The sequence below is a fragment of the Seriola lalandi genome, unplaced genomic scaffold (assembly GCF_002814215.2).
Source record: "Seriola lalandi dorsalis isolate HSWRI2012SDOR001 ecotype SW California unplaced genomic scaffold, Sedor1 jcf7180002054281, whole genome shotgun sequence".
In the NCBI taxonomy this organism is placed as follows: domain Eukaryota; kingdom Metazoa; phylum Chordata; class Actinopteri; order Carangiformes; family Carangidae; genus Seriola; species Seriola lalandi.
The window spans coordinates 25,826-47,588 of record NW_019524834.1 but is presented as its reverse complement, the minus strand read 5'-3'; the positions used below and the strand labels follow the sequence as shown (position 1 = coordinate 47,588).

The following is a 21,763-nucleotide window of genomic DNA, read 5'->3' as shown; positions in this document are numbered from 1 at the left end:
TCTCTCTCTCTCTCTCTCTCTCTCTCACTCTCTCTCTCTCTCTCTCTCACTCTCTCTCTCTCTTTCTCTCTCTCTTTCTGTTATCATGTGAGCACATGCCGCACAAGAAATAGAATTTTCCTGAAATGCAGAGGTTTTTTTCCTTTTGTGTGGCTGTTTGGTATTTTGACTTTCTTGCCATACACCGCAGTGGGAGGGGAGGCTCAGCAGGGTGTCACTGGTACATTACAATTTCAGTGTCAAGATTCTCCATGTCCTGCGCTGTCTGCCACTCGTATCTTTAGACTGGATAAACAGATGGCTATACACAGTTGTCTTCACTTTAATTTGTGGTGGCACACCCACATGTCTTGTTTGTTTCACTTTCATGATACATTGTTTGACCGGTTGTCACATCCAATTACACTGAAGAAAATATTCTTATTCTGATTATAGCCAGGAAGGCAGAGTGAAGATTAATGTTTGATTCATGTCAGCATCTGTCATCCACAACAGCTGATTAAGTCTCTTTACAATCTGCTGGAGTCTGCAGGTATGTGCTCCATCTGCAGTCTATAATTTGAGTGGCGCTGTAACGGTCCTGAAAGTTGAATACAGCAAAGTAAAAGTCAAAAAGCGCTTTGCCTAGGTCAAGCTGGTCAGTATCAGGCCGGCAGTCAGAGGAGGCACACAAATCAGACGAGGGGCAGGCAGGCAAAAACAGATACAGGCAAAGGTCAGGATCAGTAAAGGCTCAAACAAGTGACCAGACTGGAAATACAGAAATAATCTGGCAAATGGCTACAGGAAAGGGGCTAGTATTTATACTAAGAGAGTAATGAGGCAATGAACAACCAGTGGGCAGGGAGGTCAGGTGATGCAAGTGGCGGAAACATGAGGTGACAACAGGGCAAGTGGGATTGGCAGGGTCTGGAAAGAGAGATGTTAATGAAAGGCAACAGCAGCAAGAGGCAGGTGAGACAGAATGCAAAGCAAAACCTAGGCAGAGGTGGCCAGCCTGACAGATGCACGCTGTCATGGTGTGGTTACGCATGCCAGCTCAACTGTGGCTACTTTGGTTAGTTATGTGCAAGTCATTACAGGTGGAGAGAGTGACGTCTTTGTGTCACGCACAGTTAACTCAGTCCCATGGAAAACAGGACAATTAAAACATCTTTCTTCTTTTTACTTGCCGCCCTTCAGGAGGAGCCCTCATGCTGTGATTATAACCTGCTCCTAACATGGCCCACTGATTATGAATAATAATGGATTTCTTCAAATTTCACCTTGATTCCATGTGCTCACAGAGTACACCACACGCCTGCAGCCACAAAAATACCCAAAGTGCTCCACCACTCCCTTGGTGCACTGTGCACTTGACTGCACTTTGAACCCTGTGTTTTACAGTAATTCACAAAACCACCACCCGCTGTCTTACTCTCTTACATTTACTCTCTCGCTCTTAGCTCCGTTTTCACCTCTGAAACAAAGTCAGGAACAGGATACCAGAATTTAAGGGGTAGTGGAAACAGCAGCCGGGAGTCAGATATCATGTCATCTCTGACCTTGAAGACAGAAAGGAGAGAGAGAGAAAGAGAAACAAGGGACAGGCACAACGGACTGTAAAGTATGAATAGCATACTGTAGCTAAAAAGGCAGAATGCAGGAGCACTCAGGGGCCTGCTCTAAATCACCAGTAGCTGTGACAGCATGGGAGGAAAAGGAGGTTAAAAAAAGAGGGCAAAAGAGCGAGAGAGAGAGAGAGGAAATGGGATGGAGATGTGTGATGAGAGGTACAAAGAGAGGGAGGCTGATAACTGGTGCCAGACAGCTGTGAGTGTATGTGTGAGTGTGTGTGTGTGTGTGTGTGCGTGTGTGTGTGTGTGTGTGTGTGTGTGTGTGTGTGTGTGTGTGTGTTTGTTTGTGTGTCTGGGCTTGTGTCGCTATCCGTATTGTCACAGTTAAATGATGAAAATATTGCCATTAATATTACACTAATACTTCCACATGAGGGTGTTTAGTTATACAGTATAAATGTTGTAGCATTATTGACACTTAAAAGGAACAAAAGCCAACCAGCCTAGAATCTATTAAATATAGTGATATGATGAATTATTAATAAAGTGATGATCTGAACTGGCTGCTGTACAGAATATTCTTTAGTAAAATGGAGAAATAATTCCACACAGTCGGAGCAGTTGTTGAAGATTGGCAGTGAAAACAGGCTGTCTGTCTGTGAGCTCAGACGTGCAAGCCCTCTCACTCTGTATCCTCATTGCGTGTGGCTGCAAGGTCACAGGGCTAGACAGCCAGCTACACACACACACACACACACACACACACACACACACATACACACAAACACATTAACTTATCATGCCGCCAGAGAGGGGATTAGGCTGAGAAGCCGACAGGGTTAGGGGGGTTAGGGTAAAGTCTGTGTGTGTGTGTGTGTGTGTGTGTGTGTGTGTGTGTGTGTGTGTGTGTGTGTGTACACAGGAGTTTGGAGTACCACATTCTGTCATGGCATGCAGAATTAGAATTAAAACTGATTTCCAATTTACTTTCTCAAGAGCGAGGCAGCAGCTTCACATGGTCTTCCATGGTGATCTCAAAAACCCAGCAGAGCTTATTTACCTTGAATTTAACAACTAAAAACATCTGAATTTCTTATGTTTTTATGTTTTTCAAGCCAAAAGAGTAGAGATGTACATAAAGCTGTCCTGAACCTTTGCCGATCCCAGAGGGAGAATTCATTGTTAAGCTTGGCTTCTTACACATGGAGATTTAAGCGTAGGAGTAACAAGAATAGCAGTTGTATGGATTTGGTATCTTGCTCAAGTACTTTCCAATGACACTTGAAATTGCAAAAACATACTCTGTGAGTAAATATTAAATTTCCCCCTGCCTGAATGTGAAATGTGGGTACAATTTATGTGAATTACATTTTAGGTAAAGAGGGAGGTTTTACGCTATTTTCAGTTATGTCAGTCTGCCTTGCTCATAAATTCTCTCTACAAATGGTGAAAATTTAGTGAACATGCCATCTACTTTTTGTCTTCAGGGAGCAGACGAAACAGAGCAAGGAGCAGCTGTCCCAGCAGGAAGACTCTGAGAAGGAGCACAGAGGAAAACTACTCAGGTACACTAACCTTCTTTTTCTCTCCACTTTTGTTTTATCTCATGAGATAAATTCCCGTTCCATCCCTTCTCCAACTTTCCCCAATCTCTGCACTCATCCCACTCATTCTCCTCCATTCATTTTCTTCCTCTGCTTCATCTCTCTCCTCCATCTCCTTCCTCCCAGAGAGAGGTGGGGATATTAGTGTCAGCTGAAATCTGCTCTTGGATCAGTTGAGGAGATCTTAGGCTCCATAAAGTGCCAGTGACACAACAGAGAGTCTCGTGTGAGGCTGGCGCAACAGATGGAAGCACTTCTTAGTTGGCGTGGAGTCATGTTTCTCACACACACACACACACACACACACACACACACACACTCACACACACACACACTCACACACACACTCATCTGTCCACAGAGGCACGCACTAACTGTAGATGTGCAGAGGCGCAGTGGCACTTCTGTTGGAGCGCATCACACTAATAAGCAGGCAGACACATGTGCACACACACACACCCAACCCACATGCATACACCCACAGACAGACATATACACAAGGAGCCTCTCATCTTTTCCATGCAGGCGTTAGATGTATGTGGGGTGTGTATTTTTTCACATGGTATCTGCTGCTATTCTTTTTCTAAGCCGCTGGCAGCCTGGTGTGTTCAATTACACTGTCGATTTATTTCCCTTCCCACACAGCAGTCTCTGATCTCACCCTCTGGCTCCTATACAGCTCAACATATGATAGCACTCCACTGGGGGGTGGAGGCTATTCTAGCAGGGGTGAGATTTAAGGAGGAGCGAGCAACCCCCCCCCCATGGCTGACAAAAATTTCATGGGAGACAACAATTCTTCAAATTGTCTTCGATTGGTGCATAGGTGCCCAAAGATAATGTTTATCTGGTCGAAAAGCTTCTGTGTCTGCAGAGAAATCAATAAGCAGATGCTATCTGCTACCTGCTGCTTTCAAGTTGAATGGGTTGTGAATTTGTTCCAGTTTCACTTTGTCCACACGCTCTTAAATGGGTTTTTGTGAATCTCCCAGTAATTTATTTTCTTATGTTGACCTAAAACAGAAGCACCAACTGCCAGAACACTGACCATAAAGATACTGACACTTTTCCTAAGTAAGTAAGAAGGAGAGGTGAGATGAGAAGATCTTCCTCTTTTTTTTCCTGTAGATAACTTCAAATTCTACACTTCATATGCTCAATACAAAAATACTCTTCTCCACTTGTCTGTGTCCTGATAAAGGGAAAAATCTATAAACATGAAGCACAAATATTGCACAGAGGCAGACTAACACATATTCTGACACATATGCGATCACACAGGGTACAGGAAGAAGAAAATACTTCTTCTCATGTGTTTACAATATGTCTGCATAAGGCATAATGTGTATTCTCAGTATTGCTTGATGTGCCAAAGCTCTCTACTAATCTACAATGATTTGGTACTTGACCTGTGTTTTAGTTGAGAAAAAGAAAAGCAGGATGGTTGTTTGAAATTTTTTTTTTTTCTTGCCCTAGTTTTGGTGTGATAATGTGTGTGTCTAACTATAAGGAGACTGGTAAGGTTGGAGAATAAACGGCTTCTCTTTTATGTAACAGACTTGCTCTGATGCTCGCACTCACCTGTCCACCTGTGAGTGTAGAGTTAGTGTGTGCCTGCAGGTATGTGTGTGTGTTTCTTCAAAACATGCATACACATGCCCGATGTATACAGTATGGATAGTAACTATGTGTGTTACTGCATCCATACGACAGGTTAAAAGGGGAGCTGGAGGAGACACACGAGAGATGGTTGTTATGCCAACGGAGGTGCGACACCATGCAGGAGCAGCTGTCGTCATGGCAACAGAGAGAGGAACAAATGAACCGGAAGTACTGTGCAGCCGAAGAGGAAGTGACACGACTGAGGGAAGCCCTGGAGAAAGTGAAGCAGGAAACAAGAGAGCTGAGGAGAGAAAGGTCAAGATTGTGATATCTGTTCTGCTCTATTTACTTTATCGTCTCTAATCAGGGCCCTTCATTACCGTATCCTCATTACCAGTCTATTCTGCTCTACGAATTCTGATATTCATAACCTGGCAAATGGTGAAACAGGAGAAACCGATCTTGAACCTCAAAATGTCTTTGATAATCCACAAATTGATCCTTCCTAAAGGAATAGTTTGACATCTTGGGAAACAGCTGCATTGATTTGTAACAGTTACAAATGAAACAGAAGCAAAATACGTATATGTAGCCAGCAGTGATTCAGTCACAAATATGAATGTCAGAGTTTATTGTAATGGAAGATGCAGTTTGGTCTACTGGCACTTCTCAAAGCCAGTCAGAAGCCCATCTCATATTGGGAAGATAATATAAGATATTGAACCACGGTGCCAAATTGGCTGCTCTGGGTTGATCTGCTGACCAGTTAAAGCTTACTGGGAACCAGCTTCAGTGCATGGCAGTGCTTTGCTTTTCTTAAAAGCAAAACCACAACCACAGACTGGTGGCTGTCTGAATCCCTGGTTGGGAAATGGACTGTTTTGTTCTAATGGTAAATATTTACAACCCTTTTGTGTCTAAGAGGACATGGGGTGAGTAAAGGCAGGAATCCTGTGTATTTGTGTTTGTCAATGCAAAACCAAGGGCGTACATCCCTTCTATGACTGCAGTGAGTGTAGATCTAATAGAGTGTTGGGAGCTGTGCCCAGTTTCTTATGTAAGGCGTTACCTCTCCCTGTGTGGCTGGCTCACACTGCTCAGTAACCTTGCATTTAGGGTTGTTTATCCATGTCAATACTTTATCTTGTTTTTTTCATCACATTGACTAAATGTCCTTGATTGCAATGATTGCCGATAACATCAGACAGAGCTTACCTTAGGGCTTTTACATAGTGCTATTATATTTACCCCTTACTAAGAGTTTTAAGCAAAATTCAGGTTTGAATTAACATTCATATCATTCATAACAAAACAACAATAATGCTATGATTGTATACATTTTTAAGAGCAAAGGAAAATAATTTTAACCTACATATAATTAAGTCCACTTCATCTGTAGGCCTCCCTTTTTCATCCTTTGTATTAATTAGAAGTCACCTACAGGAAACAGTGTTACTATGCTGCAGCATTACTCATGACAATTCATTAAAATGTTTTTGCATTCTTTATTAGATTTATTCCAAGGTAACACAACTGAAGGATTTGACTAAATAATTCTTAAAAATAAATATGAATAACATTTAAAATATACATGCAAACCATTATATAAACATTTAGTAATAAAAGTTCAAGAATTAAAAATAATGTGAAACTTAAAGAAATAATAACACACCAACATATGAAAGAGACATTAACATCCTCCTACACATTGTATGGACCATGTGTGCCTCTCCATGCAGCAACTCATTAGTGAAGGTCATAGGTTACAATTCTATGCCATAAACCTGTAAGATAATGTGTATAAATATACAAATCTATCATCCACTCAGCTCCTCGGCACTACAAGATGTACAGTATATTTTCAGTGCCAGACAGCTGCAATTATGCTTTCTCCCTTCTCGGAAAGAGATGGTTGCTAGGTGAACAAACAGGCTTTTCATAACCATTTTAAGTGTTTCTGCTTGTTCATTCTATGGTTAATCTTTTGTATTTGTGTGGGTCCTAGTTTTTAATATAATGCATTACGGGGTTTTTTTTAGCTCTGGATTATAATGTTGTTTGAGAGCAAGGTGTTTAGGGAAGGAGGAGGAGGAGGAGAATTTCCTATCTGTGTCTTTCCAAACATTATCAGGTCAACTGCATGCTAAAGGCCACGGGTTACACTGCTGTTCCATAAATCTATGTGATATACATTTACAAATGAACAAATGCCTTCTGTTTAGCTCCGCTGTGTTACAATACACATACATCGGAAGATATATTCCCTCTGTGTATCTTTCCTGGACATAAGATCTGCAGTAGGCCTCAGTGTGAGGAGACTTAGCACATATCAAACTACTGCTCTTACTAACATAAGAGACCTGCAACATATCCTGAGGATACTTTGATCATCCAGCGAAATCACCGGTGGACCAAATTACATCTCTCCAGCTCCAGAGCTCTCTTTACCATGACTGCAAGTCCGGTTCAAATTCTCAGACAAATCTCCACTGGCGACAGACTTACAAAGTTTATAGCTCTCAGAGATGCAAGACAGGGACGATGGAACCAGCTAATTGTGTCCAGATTGTGCCATCAAGCAAACTGACCAGACCCCAGAACACTCCAGTCACGCTGTTCCTTTCCAGAGATCTGTGAGCAAACAAACAGTTCACCAGTTTCCTCTGCAGTGAACTTTATGGTCCAAGGAAATATTACCACCAGAGGAACCACAAAGCCATCTGAGATAAAGCTACACTGAGTGTGTATCCACACACAAACACACACCTTTCCCATCACATATCTAGGCGACCTGCAGTTTTTTGTCTCATGTGAATGTGATTATATTGTGTGACAGGGCAAGTATGAAATTGGCCTATAAACACACTCATATTTAGTCCTGGGAAACATTATGAACAATTGTTAATCTGTAAAAAGAAAAAGGAGACTGAAAGTAGCATCACATTTTATTGACAGCTGGTTTGTGTGCCTATCATTCACTGTGTTTGCATCAAAATGTTATTTTCTCTTTCTCTGAGAAGAGATGCTCCAAGAAATCCATAATGCTGTGACACTTAAAAATATGAAAGATTAATCATAGAATCAACAAGCAGAAACACTGACAAACCGTCATGGAAAGCCATTTGTCTTGTTCAGCAGCTGTCTCTCCAAGTAATAAATTGAGGACCTGATACTGAAGAAAAATGGACTGTAGCGCAGGAGAGCCAAATCAATTATATTATTTATATAGTATGTCATATAAGTAGGCACTGCAACTCATGAACCTCAATGTGGAGGTTACCTCATATAAGAAGCACTCAATCTGACATTTTGCATAAGAGGGTTTTGTGTTCGTCTTTTCAGGATCTGAAACAAGTTTATAACCCTTGGGCAAATGTCTCTCCCATGTGTGTGTGTGTGTGTGTGTGTGTGTGTTTTATCATCAGTTCATCTGCTCTTTACTATAAAAAAAGTATCTTTAATGCCTTGAACAGTCAAACTCACCATATTGTGTCCTTTCTATCCTGTTGGCAAGGAGGACCAGCAGTGAGTGTTGCATAATGAAATTAAAGTCTCATGATGAGTAGGGATTATAGGTCATTTGTCAAAATTTCCTTTGATTGTATTATTCTGTTGAATAATCCTTTCAAAGAGTGTAAAAAACAATAGTATTTTGTGCTGTAGATGAGAAAATTAAGTAGATAAATATTTATAAGAATAAATTGCAGAGTGTAACAGTCTACCATCTAAATAGTGTCTGGAGTTCAGTAAGCTTGTGAGGTTTGTTGGTAAGAATAACCCGCAAATGTTAGAATGCTAAGATTCAGTGGCAAACTTGAAAGTGAAAGCCTGTCCTCCAGGCTGAAATAGCTTAATTTTTCCACTTGATCTCATTATTTAAATAAATATCAGTGGCTTGGTGGGACACAAAGAGACACCCAAGCCTGTTTCTATGCAGCTTCTATGAGGCGTCCTCAGCTGAACTGAGAGTTGTTGGAGGTCTAGTGGTCAATGTGTGTGTGTGTGTATGTGTGTGTGTGCGTGTGTGTGTCTAAATGTCCTTTCTTCAGATATTCAGAGAGGCTCAGAGAGGAAAAGGCTGGATTACTGACTTGACTGTACTCACTTTGAATCCTGACCGCAACTATTCACACATACACACATACATGCACGCACACACATTCCAAGACGCCTTTTTTTTTTCATTTAGCTCTCGTTATGAAGTTGAGAGATTTGACCGCTTCAGTTGCACTCCTTCAGTGACCCATGAAAAGGACGCCGTGTCCCTTTGTTCATACAGCGATTTTTCTTATACAGAAACACACAAATAATCAGATCTATACTACATTTCAACAGTAAACCATATACCTTATCACCACTTCTCATGTGCTTCCTCTTACCAAGCCTACTTCATTAATCTTATCTGATTCTATCTTTGTCTTCTTCTGACCCCTGTTATCCCATTCAAACAGAGCCCCAAACACGCACTCGTGCCAACCCCTCTGTTGCACGCATCTAACCAAAAACAAGCGTCATCCTTCTGCCCTTAAGGACCCGTTTATGTAATACCACTAACTGTGGTAAATAGTTTTGTAGAGTTAAAAATATATTTCATACTCAGGATATATCACTTGTGTAATAAGCCCTTTGCAGGGTTAATATGGGTTAATATGGCTTTGAAAACGGTTTATTTATAGTAGGAGACCGTGGAAAGAAAAGCTTTATTCCTCCGTCATGCCCATGTAATGTTTAATCTGCTGTATGCCTTTTTCTTAAGTCAGGTGTCAAGGCACTCAGATACTTGTAAGTTAAGGAGGTAATTCAACACATGCTAATGCTGCTTTGCACTATACTATAAAGCAGATATAATAAGTATATGTGATTAAAGAATAACACTGGATTATTTTGAATTAAAAATGACCAGAGCAAAATAAGCTTACTTAAAGAATGAACTAACGTAATGATTTTCCAAATTGGAGCCAAATCTGTCATGAGGGACATTCGTATAATATTAAAGACAAAAGAAACTTAAATTAAAGCCAATTACTGATACGTAAAAAAGGTCCCTCAGTTACAATATCAAGGATAATTTCTCCCTGCAGGTTGACTTGGCCATGCAGTTATTAATCTTGTAATGTGGGACAATGCAGATGTTGATGAAAACCAGTTATGAGGTGACAGGGAAAAGACAATCTCAGCATTCACCAGACAATAGTTCCACCAGGCCTGGGTTGGAATGAGGGTTGGTGGGATTGTGGGACAGAAGGAAAAGAGAGAAAGACACATAAGGGAATAGACGGAGGAAGAGAAAAAAGAATAAATGATGGACAGAAAGAACGATAAGCATGAAAGGACACAGGGAAGGAAGTAGGGAGGAGAGGAGGCTTAGAGAGAGAGGGTGGGAGGCTAGGATTGAGGGATTGTTGTAGGGAGGAGGGATGGAGACCGTGACTGCGGTTGCAGTGGTTACTTCACACACTGTCTGGCTCTCGCATGCACACAGCCCGGGTCACAGGGGCCGCACATGATCTTCACGTACACTCACACACACACACTCACACAGGCGAAACATGACAGCTTGCCCTTGATTCAGTTTAACTGACACAAAGTTAAAGACAGAGAGACAGAGCGAGAGAGGAAAAGAACACGGAGAGGGGAAAAGAGTGAAAGTGGCAGAAAGTGGAGAGAGTAAAAGATTTAAAAGTCAAGAGAGGTCAGGAGTATCTGTGCGGTTCCTCATCCATCTGTTAAATGTGAGAGGACTTGTTTCAAGTGGTTTCAAGCAGCGGAGGAATGTTTTCGTGACAGAAATTATGATCTCAAAAACTCTCTCCTCTGTCTGTCCCTATATAGAGAAGAGGTTTAATGCCTTAGGCTTTACACAATTAGGCTAATAAAAAAAACAGAAAAGATTAACATCAACCACACATCTATAAAATACTTCCGTCAGCTATGCTTACCGCTTTCTTACAGCTCTCTTACAGCTCTTTTTTTCTCTCATCTGTTTCTATATTTTCTAAATTTTTTCTCCCTGTTTTTCAGAGTGGAAAGTATTATATCATACTTGTCTGGGTCTTTACTTTTATTGTGGCAGTCGCAGTCGTATTTATTCACATTGCTGTTGCTGTAAATTCATATGTCAAATTTTTACAAGGAAGTCTGTTCCTGCTTTGAAAACGTGGGCTAGTGTGAGAAGATTCTTTACTTTGAAATCCTAATCATCTTTCCAGGTGGAAAGCCATGTTCCTGAAAGCATAGAGGATGTAAGAGATGATGTCAGCGGAGATTCCTGTTAGCTGTTGATCTACATTGTTGATTCATACACAATAAAAACTATTTAAAATTGCCCTTGAGCTCCACTGTAAAAATCGGACATCGTTTGGAGTAGAGTCAGACTCCTCTGTCTGCGTGAGCACACAAAGATTGTAGCATAAAGTGGAAAAATGGAATGTGCCTTTTGATGAGGTAGCGGCCTCTCACACTGCGCAGACACACACACACACACACACATACACATACACAGACACACACCACACACACTGCACACATACACACGCGCCTGTCCTTAAAAGCAGCCTGGCGTGTGAGCGAATGAGAGAGTGCTCCCAGATTTTCCCATCGTTCCTCCCTGTAATCCCCTCAGACCTCCTTCTGAGGGCTGAATTTGCACGCTCATGCTCCCCAGGGGGTCTCATACACACACACACACACAGACACACATGTGTGCACACACACAGGCTTAAAGTTGATTTTAAAAGTTCTGATACACTACCTTTGCAGGGGTCTACTTTTTTGATAATCACAGAGCCAGAATTATATCTGACAAACACACTCACACACAGTTACACACATACACACAAACACTGTATGCATCAGCAGTTTGTTACATATTAAAAAGGCTTCAGCTTCATAAAACTGTCAAATCCTGACCTCCTGGGGTTTTTCACCAGCTAAGACTTAACTGCAAAACCCCTGAAGAGCATTTTGGACTCACACACACACAAAAAAAAAAAAAATGGACTCACAGTTGTATATCAGTCGTGCAGAAGTGTGCATGCTATATAACTGTTCCAACCATATCTATTAGAAATGTTTTCAATGTGATGGTAGTTTCATAACGATTATTTAACAAAGTCAGCCGGTTTTAGCTTATATCTACTCACCAAGTCCCGTCCTTTAGCAGGGCTGGAGCACATTTAAATGAGCTTTAGGAGTCAGATCTTGGCATCAAACTTGCAACTCTTGGGGAGCATTCATGCATGGCTGTCTGTCTGCATCTATTTTTGTGCCTCTCTCTCTCTCTCTGTATGTGTGTGTGTGTGTTTGTGTCTGTGTCTGTGTCTGTGTGTGTCTGTGTGTGTGGTGAGTAGGCTGATGTGATTAGCCAGAGCCAGTGGAGTGAATAATATTGTGTCTGCCCCACTAGGAAGAGATTGAATATAGCTGCTGCTCTTTATTATACTGTAGATCATCTACTCCTCTATCTGATGCAAACAGTGTGCATACTCATATACACACTGGCAGCAACTCACACATTATCTCATACTTGCCCACAGATGAACCTGCTCACACACGCAAAGTACTATAATGCAACATGCAAGGATGAGTCACACAGAGATTTTGATATAGCTATAAGATGTTGTGTGTGCATTTGTGTGTCTGTGTTTGCTGCTGCTGCTTTTTAGCCAGTGTGTCAGCTGTCCCATGTCCCCTGTTGCATGTTTCATCTGATTTACTACTAGCTGTAACATCTAGTCGTTGTCACAGAGGTGTAAAGGACGGAGTTTTAACCTGGAAGTTCTCACCATTACTCTACCCCTACATGTTGTTAACTTAGATGTAATGTTCACATACAGTTGTCTTCAAAAGTTTGGATTTACCCAAACTGCTGGTGAATGACTGCTGGAAGTAGGGCTTTGCAGTTTTATGAGAATAATTCATTACAAATTAGTTCCAGCAGTATTAGCTGTTTGCAACATTGCTAATGTATGTATTTAAATCTAAGTTAATGCCACCTTGGTGACCACCTTTGTTTTTTGGGGTCATAAGTAGTTTCAGCAGATTCTTTGAGAGCTCCCTCAAAGAGCCTTTTCTGCTCTGTATAAACACTGGTAATAAATGGTCACTAACTCATCTTGTCTCTGGTTGGACTTAGATTTATGCTCCTTCACATCTTTACAGCCAGACCAGCTGCTGGAATGACATATTATATTTAGACAGCAGATCAACAAATCAGTGAAATTTCTTTCTTTCTTTCTTTCTTTCTTCTTTTCTTTCTTTCTTTCTTTCTTTCTTTCTTTCTTTCTTTCTTTCTTTCTTTCTTCATTTCTTTCTGTCTTTCTTTCTTTCTTTCTTTCTTTCTTTCTTTCTTTCTTTCTTTCTTTCTTTCTCAGTTTGATCCTCATCCCCCTCTTCCCCAGAGACTGCTGAGAGTTTTCTTGTTAAATATTCTTTATGCAACCTGACATGCTGAGAGGATCATCAAAAAAGAAGCATGTGTAAATATTATCAGAGCTTTTTGGATCGTGACAGATAGGCAGGAGATGTGATGTGATGTTGGCTTACTTACTTATCTATTCAACTGTTGAAATGGTGAAGGCAGTCTCGTGTCTGTATGAGTATGTGGTGTGTGTGTGTGTGTGTGTGTGTGTGTGTGTGTGTGTGTGTGTGTGTGTGTGTGTGTGAGAAAGAGAGCATTTTACACTTAAAGCTAAATTTTCATGTCTGCCCGTGGCACTGCATGTGGTTCTTTTAAAAATATTTTGTGCAAGTCTGCTTCTCTGATTTTGTATTTGGCGTCAGAATATATCGATGATTTCTTGTGGGTTTTTATTTTTATTTTTTGCATTTCTTCTATCTGTCTGTGCTTGGCTTTATTCATTCACATCAGAGGCTCTTAATAAAACTCCAGAAGCCAAAGCAGCCAGTGACTGCGAACATGCTAGTTGATCTCATATGGGAATCTTAAGGCATTTAGAGCGGAGCGCTAATGGTTTTAGAAACAGATGGAAGAGTGTTTGATTCTGTTGTACAAAGTGAAGGAATGAGTTATTCAGCCTTAGTGCAGTTGCTTTTTGAACATTGTTTCAGATGCTGCTGTTGACCTGATGCTACATTTATCTTCCCACTACAAGTGTTTGATGTTTTCAGGTGTATTTACATATAGATACAATTGAAGTTATGTGCACAGTACATTTTCATCTTGTCACTTTCGTCACAAGATGTCTGAATGAATGAATTCTTTAGTGTTTGTGCCCTTAATATTCACATACGCCCTGTTTTTCATGTGTATGTGTGTTTACAGAGACATAGTGATAGAGTCCCATGGCCGAGCCCTGACCAAGATGGAGAAAGACTGCAGAGAGCAAATGGCCTCAAAGGTATGTCTTTACGAATACTACTCCCTACTCTGTAGGGATGCCCCGAGAGTTTCTTGAGAATCGGGATTTAGCCTGGTCCATGCAGTTTATTTCACTGACTGGAATCAGTTATTTACCCTGTGTTTGAAATGTCTCATTGTGATTATTTTAAACACTGCAGTCACACACACTTGTTAGCAAGTTACCAGCTGTCCAACATATTTGAATTGTTTGCTGATTTTTATTCAGTCCAACACTGCAGGGGCGATACTCTGTACAGATGAATTATATATATTTAAAAAAAAATATGGCCAGGCATCCTCATAACTAACTTAAATCTTACCAGCATAATCTAATTGCTTGGTGTAACTTGATATTGGTTATATGGTCTATAGATGTAATGTTTTAATTTTGTATGTTGAACTCAAACAAATCAAAACATTACTCATAAGCTTAGTGACTACGGGGGTATAAGTTTACGACTGGCAGACATTTAGTTCCAGTGCGTTGAAATAAACAGACGTGTAGGACAGCTTCCAAGCCATTGTCACAGTTCAGAGGAGTTTAACAGGGAGGATCCTGACACACAATGTGGATGACATTATGAGGCTCCAAGACCACCAGTCTGTTTGACACCAGATAAACTAAAAACACACACACACACACACACACACACACACACTGAGTCACAAAACCAAGCTGTCTTTTATTAACAGTGTAGTAGTGTCTCTTGCACTGTCTGACTGGGTGACTGTCTGCTTGTCTGGCGGCAAGAGTCACTGAGGTTTAGCGGAACATCACAACAACAACAACAACAACAACAGCAACACCAAAAGAACTCCATAAAATCGCTGTTGTCTCATAGTTTGTTTCTGTCTCATTTCTAGCATTCATACAAATTAGTCTTAGTGTAAGAAAAACATTGTTGCTGTAAACACACTACTGTGCATATGTTTAAGAATACAGAAAAAAATGTTGTTGAGGTTGATTTTCATTGTTCTATTAGTTTTTTTTTTTTAATTATGTCACACCACAGTGTCAGGACTCTGTGATTCTAGTTGGCAAACTGTCACTACAGTGTATGCTTCTAGGGTTAATGGAGGGTTGAAAGGGTTGAAAATTTTTCAGCTTCAGTTCTGTTTGAGGACTGTATTTTATGCAACATATACTTGATCTTAACTACATGCCATACGTTGGATGAACACACACTACAACATGTATTGCATGTGTAAAGCTTGATATATGCACTGGGACGGTGTCCGGACACATCCATACAAGTTATTGTTCAGTCTGGGCTTCCTGACTCCACATGGGTTTATACCCATAGAAAGGAAGTGGTCACTCCTGTGCACTTTTTAAATACAAACGGCAGCTGTGTACATACAGACACTCACACACACACACACACAAAAGGATATACACACACAAACCATCCATGCTCCTCACACGTACATTCACCCAGCAAAGAGGAAGTGGTGTTTTCTCATTTGATCCAGCACACGCAATCTTAGTCTCTCATACTCTCTCTCAAACCCCAAGCATAACACACACGCACACACAGGCTCAATATACACATTTTCACACGCCAGTCTGTCTTTTTTTTTCTCTGACACCCACATCCACTGTTTCTCTTTTTTCACGCTTGCACGCATAAATGCACACACACACACACACACACACACACACACACAGCCACAATGATCCCAGCCCATGGCACTGACGCTCAGTATGTCTGATCTCTAGTGCTGGTGGAAAAAAAACAAGGTGGCCTTGGCCAAGCCTGACTAAAAATATGTCACATGCAACTTTGCCCTCACTCTTATAACAGCCAACGCTGGTGTTTTATGTTTCCAACAATTCAATTTTTGACTGCCAGAGTAAGATGACAGGGAACAGTCGCACTGCTGTCATTGTCAGACTCTGTGACTGTGACAAAGCTTTGCATAAACAAAGTCCTCATATATCATGAAAAGGGTTAGAGCATTGTTTCTATTTGGAGCTCGTACCACCAATGACATGTAATGCAACATAGAACAATAACGCATTTGTCAAAAGTGTCTTGTAGAGGTTAGAGACTGGGGGTATGACAGCATTTCTTTTGAGATAAAATGTGTTTACAAGAGCACTGGTGTGTTTTAAGACATGTCAAACCTTTTTAAAAACCTTCCCTGGCAGCTACAAAAACTTTAAAAGGTTTTCATTTGTGACATTTTCAGGTTGTATGAGCGGTTTGTATCCAGCTATTTGAAACAACATTGCTTTCTCAGTGCTTCTTGTTACACAAAGCTTTGTGTGACCTTCCTCCTTCCTGTTTATATCATGAAGAAATCAACACTTCACAGTCTCTTTTAGGACTCTGAATTAGAGACAGGCCTTAGGATGCGGGCCTCTCAGAGTTTACGTACTATATATAAACTAATGCTTTTGATGATGAAGTGTATTTTTTATTGTTTTATTATCAAAGGCAAAGACTTTCTCTGTTCTAAATGGTATTGCTGAAGTACACATGCAATAATTTTTTTATTACTATGTGTGAGAATGAACACACATACTCAACCTAGTGTGCAAATGAACCCTTTTTCTCCATCTTTGATTCTGTAGCTGGCTGCTACCCTGGAGGAGCAGAGAACCCAGAGTGCATTGCACCTGAGGGAACAGATGGAGGAGTTTTGCAGGGGGGTGGAGCTAGAGCTGACAATTGACAAGGAGAAGAACCAACAGCTGCTTCTACAATACCAACGAGACGGCACGCAGCTTCAACAGAGGGTGCGTACCTGTGAGCTGAATATGACCACTGAACACGTCACATTAGATTACTTTAGCACTTCATCCTCATATGTGAAATATAAAGCTTCTCCTCTTTGTCTTTTTTTACTCCATGAACTCCTCTCTGGCTGTCCTGTCCTGTCCTATCGCTCCTTTTCTTCTCACATGCATAGCCTTAGTTTGAGAAAGAAATCAAGAGTAGATGACATGGAGAGAAATCATTCTGCAGTTAGAGGGAGACAGAACGTATGCATCTTTCTTATGCTCTCCTTTTTCTTTCCTTGGTCTCTCTCATCGTGCCTGTTTTCCTTTGGTTGCTTCACTTCCCTGTATGTCAACTGAGTTCCCGCTTTGTTTCTGTGTGTAAAGCCATTCTGATTATTCTGTGTTCCTGTCTGATTCTTCTTATGTGTGTTTGTGTGATTCATTTCTTTACTTGCCTTCTGCATCACTGGAACTGCCATTATGACTACAGATGTCTGACAAACACACATGCATGCAGACAGTGAGGATGACACCGGTTTATCTCTGTGTGTACTGACGGGATAAAAAAGGAAGACAGACAAAGAAAGAGAGACTTTAAATCCAGGTAGCGGGGGTGAGACAGCAACAATGACACATTAGATGAAGAGACTTACTACTGTTACCCACACCGTGAAATATATATTTCCACCCACTTACAGGGTGAGTAACAACCAAAAGACAAGAACGTTTAAACACACTTCACTAATATGACAGGTAGTGACAGTTAACAAATTTCCAGTGTAGTAAGATTGAGAATTCCACCTCAGTCTCTTCAGCTCCCACTGTGTCTGGCACTGCAACATCCACTCCCACCCACTCTCTGTGCAAAATGCAGACGAGGTAACAGAAAACCTGTTGCTACCAAAGTATGACGCAGGACCCATTAAAGTCTGGTTACATTTATGTCATCTTCAGTTCCCTGTAATTTTTGCAACACATTTGGCTGAGTTAATGTAAAAACAGAGTGCTAAAAGACATCATTTATGGTGGTATTTTAGATATGATGATGTGACGAATTAAATTTATGAATGAATGTTTCTATCCGCTTAAAGTGGAAACAGATGACTTTTCAGTTTTCCCAAATGGCATTACTGTCGGCGCCGCTGTTGCAAAGAGCGTATCACAACATGGCTGCTGCTATCAGCCTGGCTACTGCCCAAGGCAACCCCAACTACAACTAGAAACTCTGATCTCAGTGCTATGGTAAAACACCCAGTTGTATTAATAAGTAGTTCAGGAGCGCTATCCATAGACCCACTGGCCATCAGTTTTTCACCAACCTAAGCACCAACTCCTGAGCAGAAGCACTTCCTTTGTGTTGTAAATTGAGCCTTCATTTTCCATTTTCCTGGGAGACTTTGTACACCGTAGCAGACAAAATTGAAAGTGACAAAGTGAAAGCGAGGCTTATAGCAAACCAATCTAAATGCTGATGGTGTAATGATAAGTTAAAGCAAAAAACGTGTGTATTGCCACTTCCTCTACCACTACAACACGTAACAGTTAAATAGATATAATTAAGTGAAAATATAAATATCCACAGATTGGAATTTTTCTTCTTCTTCTCCAGCTGCAGGAGAGAGAGCAGGAGCTGCGAGGACTGACGGAGGAGCTGCAGCAGGAGAGGAGGAGCAGGGCAGAGGAGAGGAGGACACAAGATGAACAGAGGAGGAGGAGAGAGGAGGAGATACATCAGGAGCTGCAGCGCTCCCAGCAGCAGGAGGCACTACAGCTGAGCCAAGCTAAAGCTGAACTACAGCTCATGGCTGAGAGGAATGCTGGACTACAAAAAGAGGTGTGCGTGCATGTGTGTCATTGTCAGTGCATATGTGTTGCTAAGGTTTCTCCATTTTGTAGTGTTCAGACTGTCCTCACAAGAATATGATGGCATTGGCTTCATATATTATATTCTACTGGTGTGTTTCTGTGCCAACAGAGCTGGATTAAATTTAGTAGATGTGTGTTTGTGTGAGTGTGGTCACAGCAAAGGGAAGGGAAAGAGAGCTTTAGATGGAGAGGGAGGGTGAGAGACAGAGACAGACAGAGTTCATGTTTGCTTTGGCAGCAGAGTGTGCAGTGATGGATTTCTGTGCCAGCACCGTCCAAATGGAACTGAATTAAAGTCTGAAACAAAAAGTGAAAAGAGGGAGGCAGTGCATAGGGGAAGCAGGATGAGGCATACATATGAAGAGCCTGGAGGAAGGAAGCAATGGAAGAGTGGCAAGTGTGTGAACATATGTGTATGTGTGTGTGTATGTGTGAGGAAGTGATTGAAAGAGCATAGAGTATGGGAGCAAATTTTGTGAACAAGTCGGGACAGGAAGGACAGCATCCTAAAGTGATGAGCAAGAATGACTTTGCCAGACGTTCTGGGTGAATGTGTATATTTCTGTCTTTGTGTGTGTGTGTGTGTGTGTGTGTGTGTGTGTGTGTGTGTGTGTGTGTGTGTGTGCGCGTGCATGTGTTAACTCATGGGCGTCTGTCTTGAAGGGAGCAGTCTGAGGCTGCAGTCACGACACATCTCAACTGTCTGACCACTAACTCACATACAGTCACATAAACAAACACACACAGTCTCACACAAACAAACACCAATATTATCCTCAAACTCAACTTTCCCTCACATGTAACTCTCATTTCTTCTAAATTGCACGTATCCTGCCATTTTCGCTTTGTCTCTTCTTCTTTTGCTTTCTTCTATTTCATAAAGTGGGAATGTATTGCAGCAACTCGAAATTTGAAAGAGTGAGATTTGTCAGCAAGTTTTTTAACTGTAAAATGAAATGTAAAGAATTGTTAACTCGTGTTTTTGGCCAATTGGAGGCAGTGAAAAAAGTTCTAAAGACAACACAGACATATAATCACCCCGTTGATATTTGTGAATGTGTTAGACTTCCAGCAGACACAGAGCAACATTAGCTTTCATTTGGAGTCATGTTTCTAAGTCCAATAGTCACCTTGTAGTTCTGTTTTGGCCATGTACCAGGTTTTAATCTAGTCATGTTGCTGAACACAGCTGCATGCTGTGGCTGGAAAAAGGTTAATGAGAACAGTGAGACTGAACCAAAACAGAGAAGCTACAAGATGTAAAACAAAAAACAATGAACTGAAAGATGCTACAAGAGCTGAAAGAAACTGCAGATCAGGTGATCATTTCTGTGGATTCATCTCGACATGTGACTCCTTTCATATATCAAGAAGCAATTTGATCCATTCTAATATGAAAATATCCATTAGTGCAGCTTTAAAATGGTAAAATCTTAAATCAAAACACATGGTTAATTTCTATAAGGGGAAATGGTTCAGTTTTAAAGCTGAAATCTGATATCTTAACAAAGAAGGTGGATGATTTGTTAATACACCAGTCAGTTATTAACAAAACAAAAAAGTCATCAACGAGATGAGCGATGGGAATCCAGTAAAGTCAGTAAGTCACGTCAGTGCCTGCAGTCTGACAGCCCTCTAGCAGCCCTTCCTTTTTGTCCACACACTGTCTCTTTAACTGCCTCCCTCTCAGAGTGCCTGTCCAGGGGGGTTCAACCAGTTCAAGGTGCCCTGATGCCAATTTCACAGCTGACATGCTCTTTTATGTCATTCATGGACCTTCAGCACAGCAGCTCCTTCCCCCCACCACATCCTTTTCTTTCTGTTCTGTCTTGTCTTATTTAAATAGGCATTTTTTTTACTGTGCTGTGTCTGTAGTTTTAGCACAAATCAATCAGTACAATCCCTTCTTTCTTTCTTTCTTTCTTTCTTTCTTTCTTTCTCTCTTTCTTTCTTTCTTTCTTTCTTTCTTTCTTTCTTTCTTTCTTTCTTTCTTTCTTTCAGTACTGTCTCTAATGATCTCTCTAAGTTCTTATCTAATTTAAACCCAAGCTTCTATCATCCTCTCCTTTATAAAAGTTTTATTGATCTGTGGATGTTTGTGTGTTGGTTAGAGATAATCAGGTTTTGATCCTGACCTTGTGATATCACTCTGTTGGCAAGACACATTTGCAGTGTGGAGGCGTTTTCATCATTAAGTGTCAGGGTGTACAAGTGACCTTTCATTCAGTCAGATTTCAAGACAACAAAACAAGAATCAATCTCTGGGCATAAAAGAGTAATTTCAGGACTGAATAACAAAAGGGTCAACTCAAATGACACAAACATTTTGTACTTGAAATAAAACAAAAACAGAAGTATACTAGTATCCTTTACCCCAGGGTTTTACGGACACATTTGCTATTTTTTATTATAATTGTCCAAAAGCTTTGTATCTCATAGTACGCCTCTGCCAACGAACACTGTACCTGATGACCGTGTGTGGACTCTGTGTATCAGCACACCATTGTCACCACTTTACAACTTAGAATACAGACTTGGAACAGCACTTACCATAATTCCTCCATACAGTCATGATTGAAAAGCCACGTCTGTCAAAATCTGCCAATCCCAGCAGTGTCTTCAAGAAGGAAAATTGTCTCACTCTAAGTGCAGATTGCATCTCCATAAAACTGTGTCCTCTCCTAAAAGGTTGAGGAGGTTTATTTGTAAAGAGATAGATTTTCATGTTAGTCTCGTTTTAGTCTTTATTATTACAGTATGACTGAACACATTCTTTTCATTACATACACTATATTGTTATTTTGTATATTATGTTTCATTTCTAAATTGTATAAATTTCTTGCAGAAATAGTATGTGATGGTAATATTGTGAATGTTTTAAGCTACAGTTGTTTGTTTCAAACTTTTTAAAAGTGAATATGTGATCGTGTACAAGCATGTCGTTCTATAGCTGAAACATTATGGAGATTAAAATTAGTGCAGCCTAATTGCATGTAATTGTGCACATGGACACACACCAGAGCACACACACACACAAACACCCTCC

At 40.7% G+C, this 21,763-nt stretch overlaps 1 protein-coding gene across 1 annotated transcript in view; it reads left to right on the top strand.

The window, feature by feature from the left end:
* Positions 1–21,763, top strand: part of lekr1 (Leucine-, glutamate- and lysine-rich protein 1) — a 70,952-nt gene that overhangs the window by 45,410 nt on the left and 3,779 nt on the right. Inside the window, exons 6-10 of the mRNA XM_087173779.1 lie at positions 3,044–3,121; positions 4,874–5,077; positions 14,046–14,121; positions 16,702–16,866; positions 18,461–18,685. Of these exons, the coding sequence (XP_087029905.1) occupies positions 3,044–3,121; positions 4,874–5,077; positions 14,046–14,121; positions 16,702–16,866; positions 18,461–18,685 (748 nt within the window). The remainder of the gene's footprint in view (positions 1–3,043; positions 3,122–4,873; positions 5,078–14,045; positions 14,122–16,701; positions 16,867–18,460; positions 18,686–21,763) is intronic.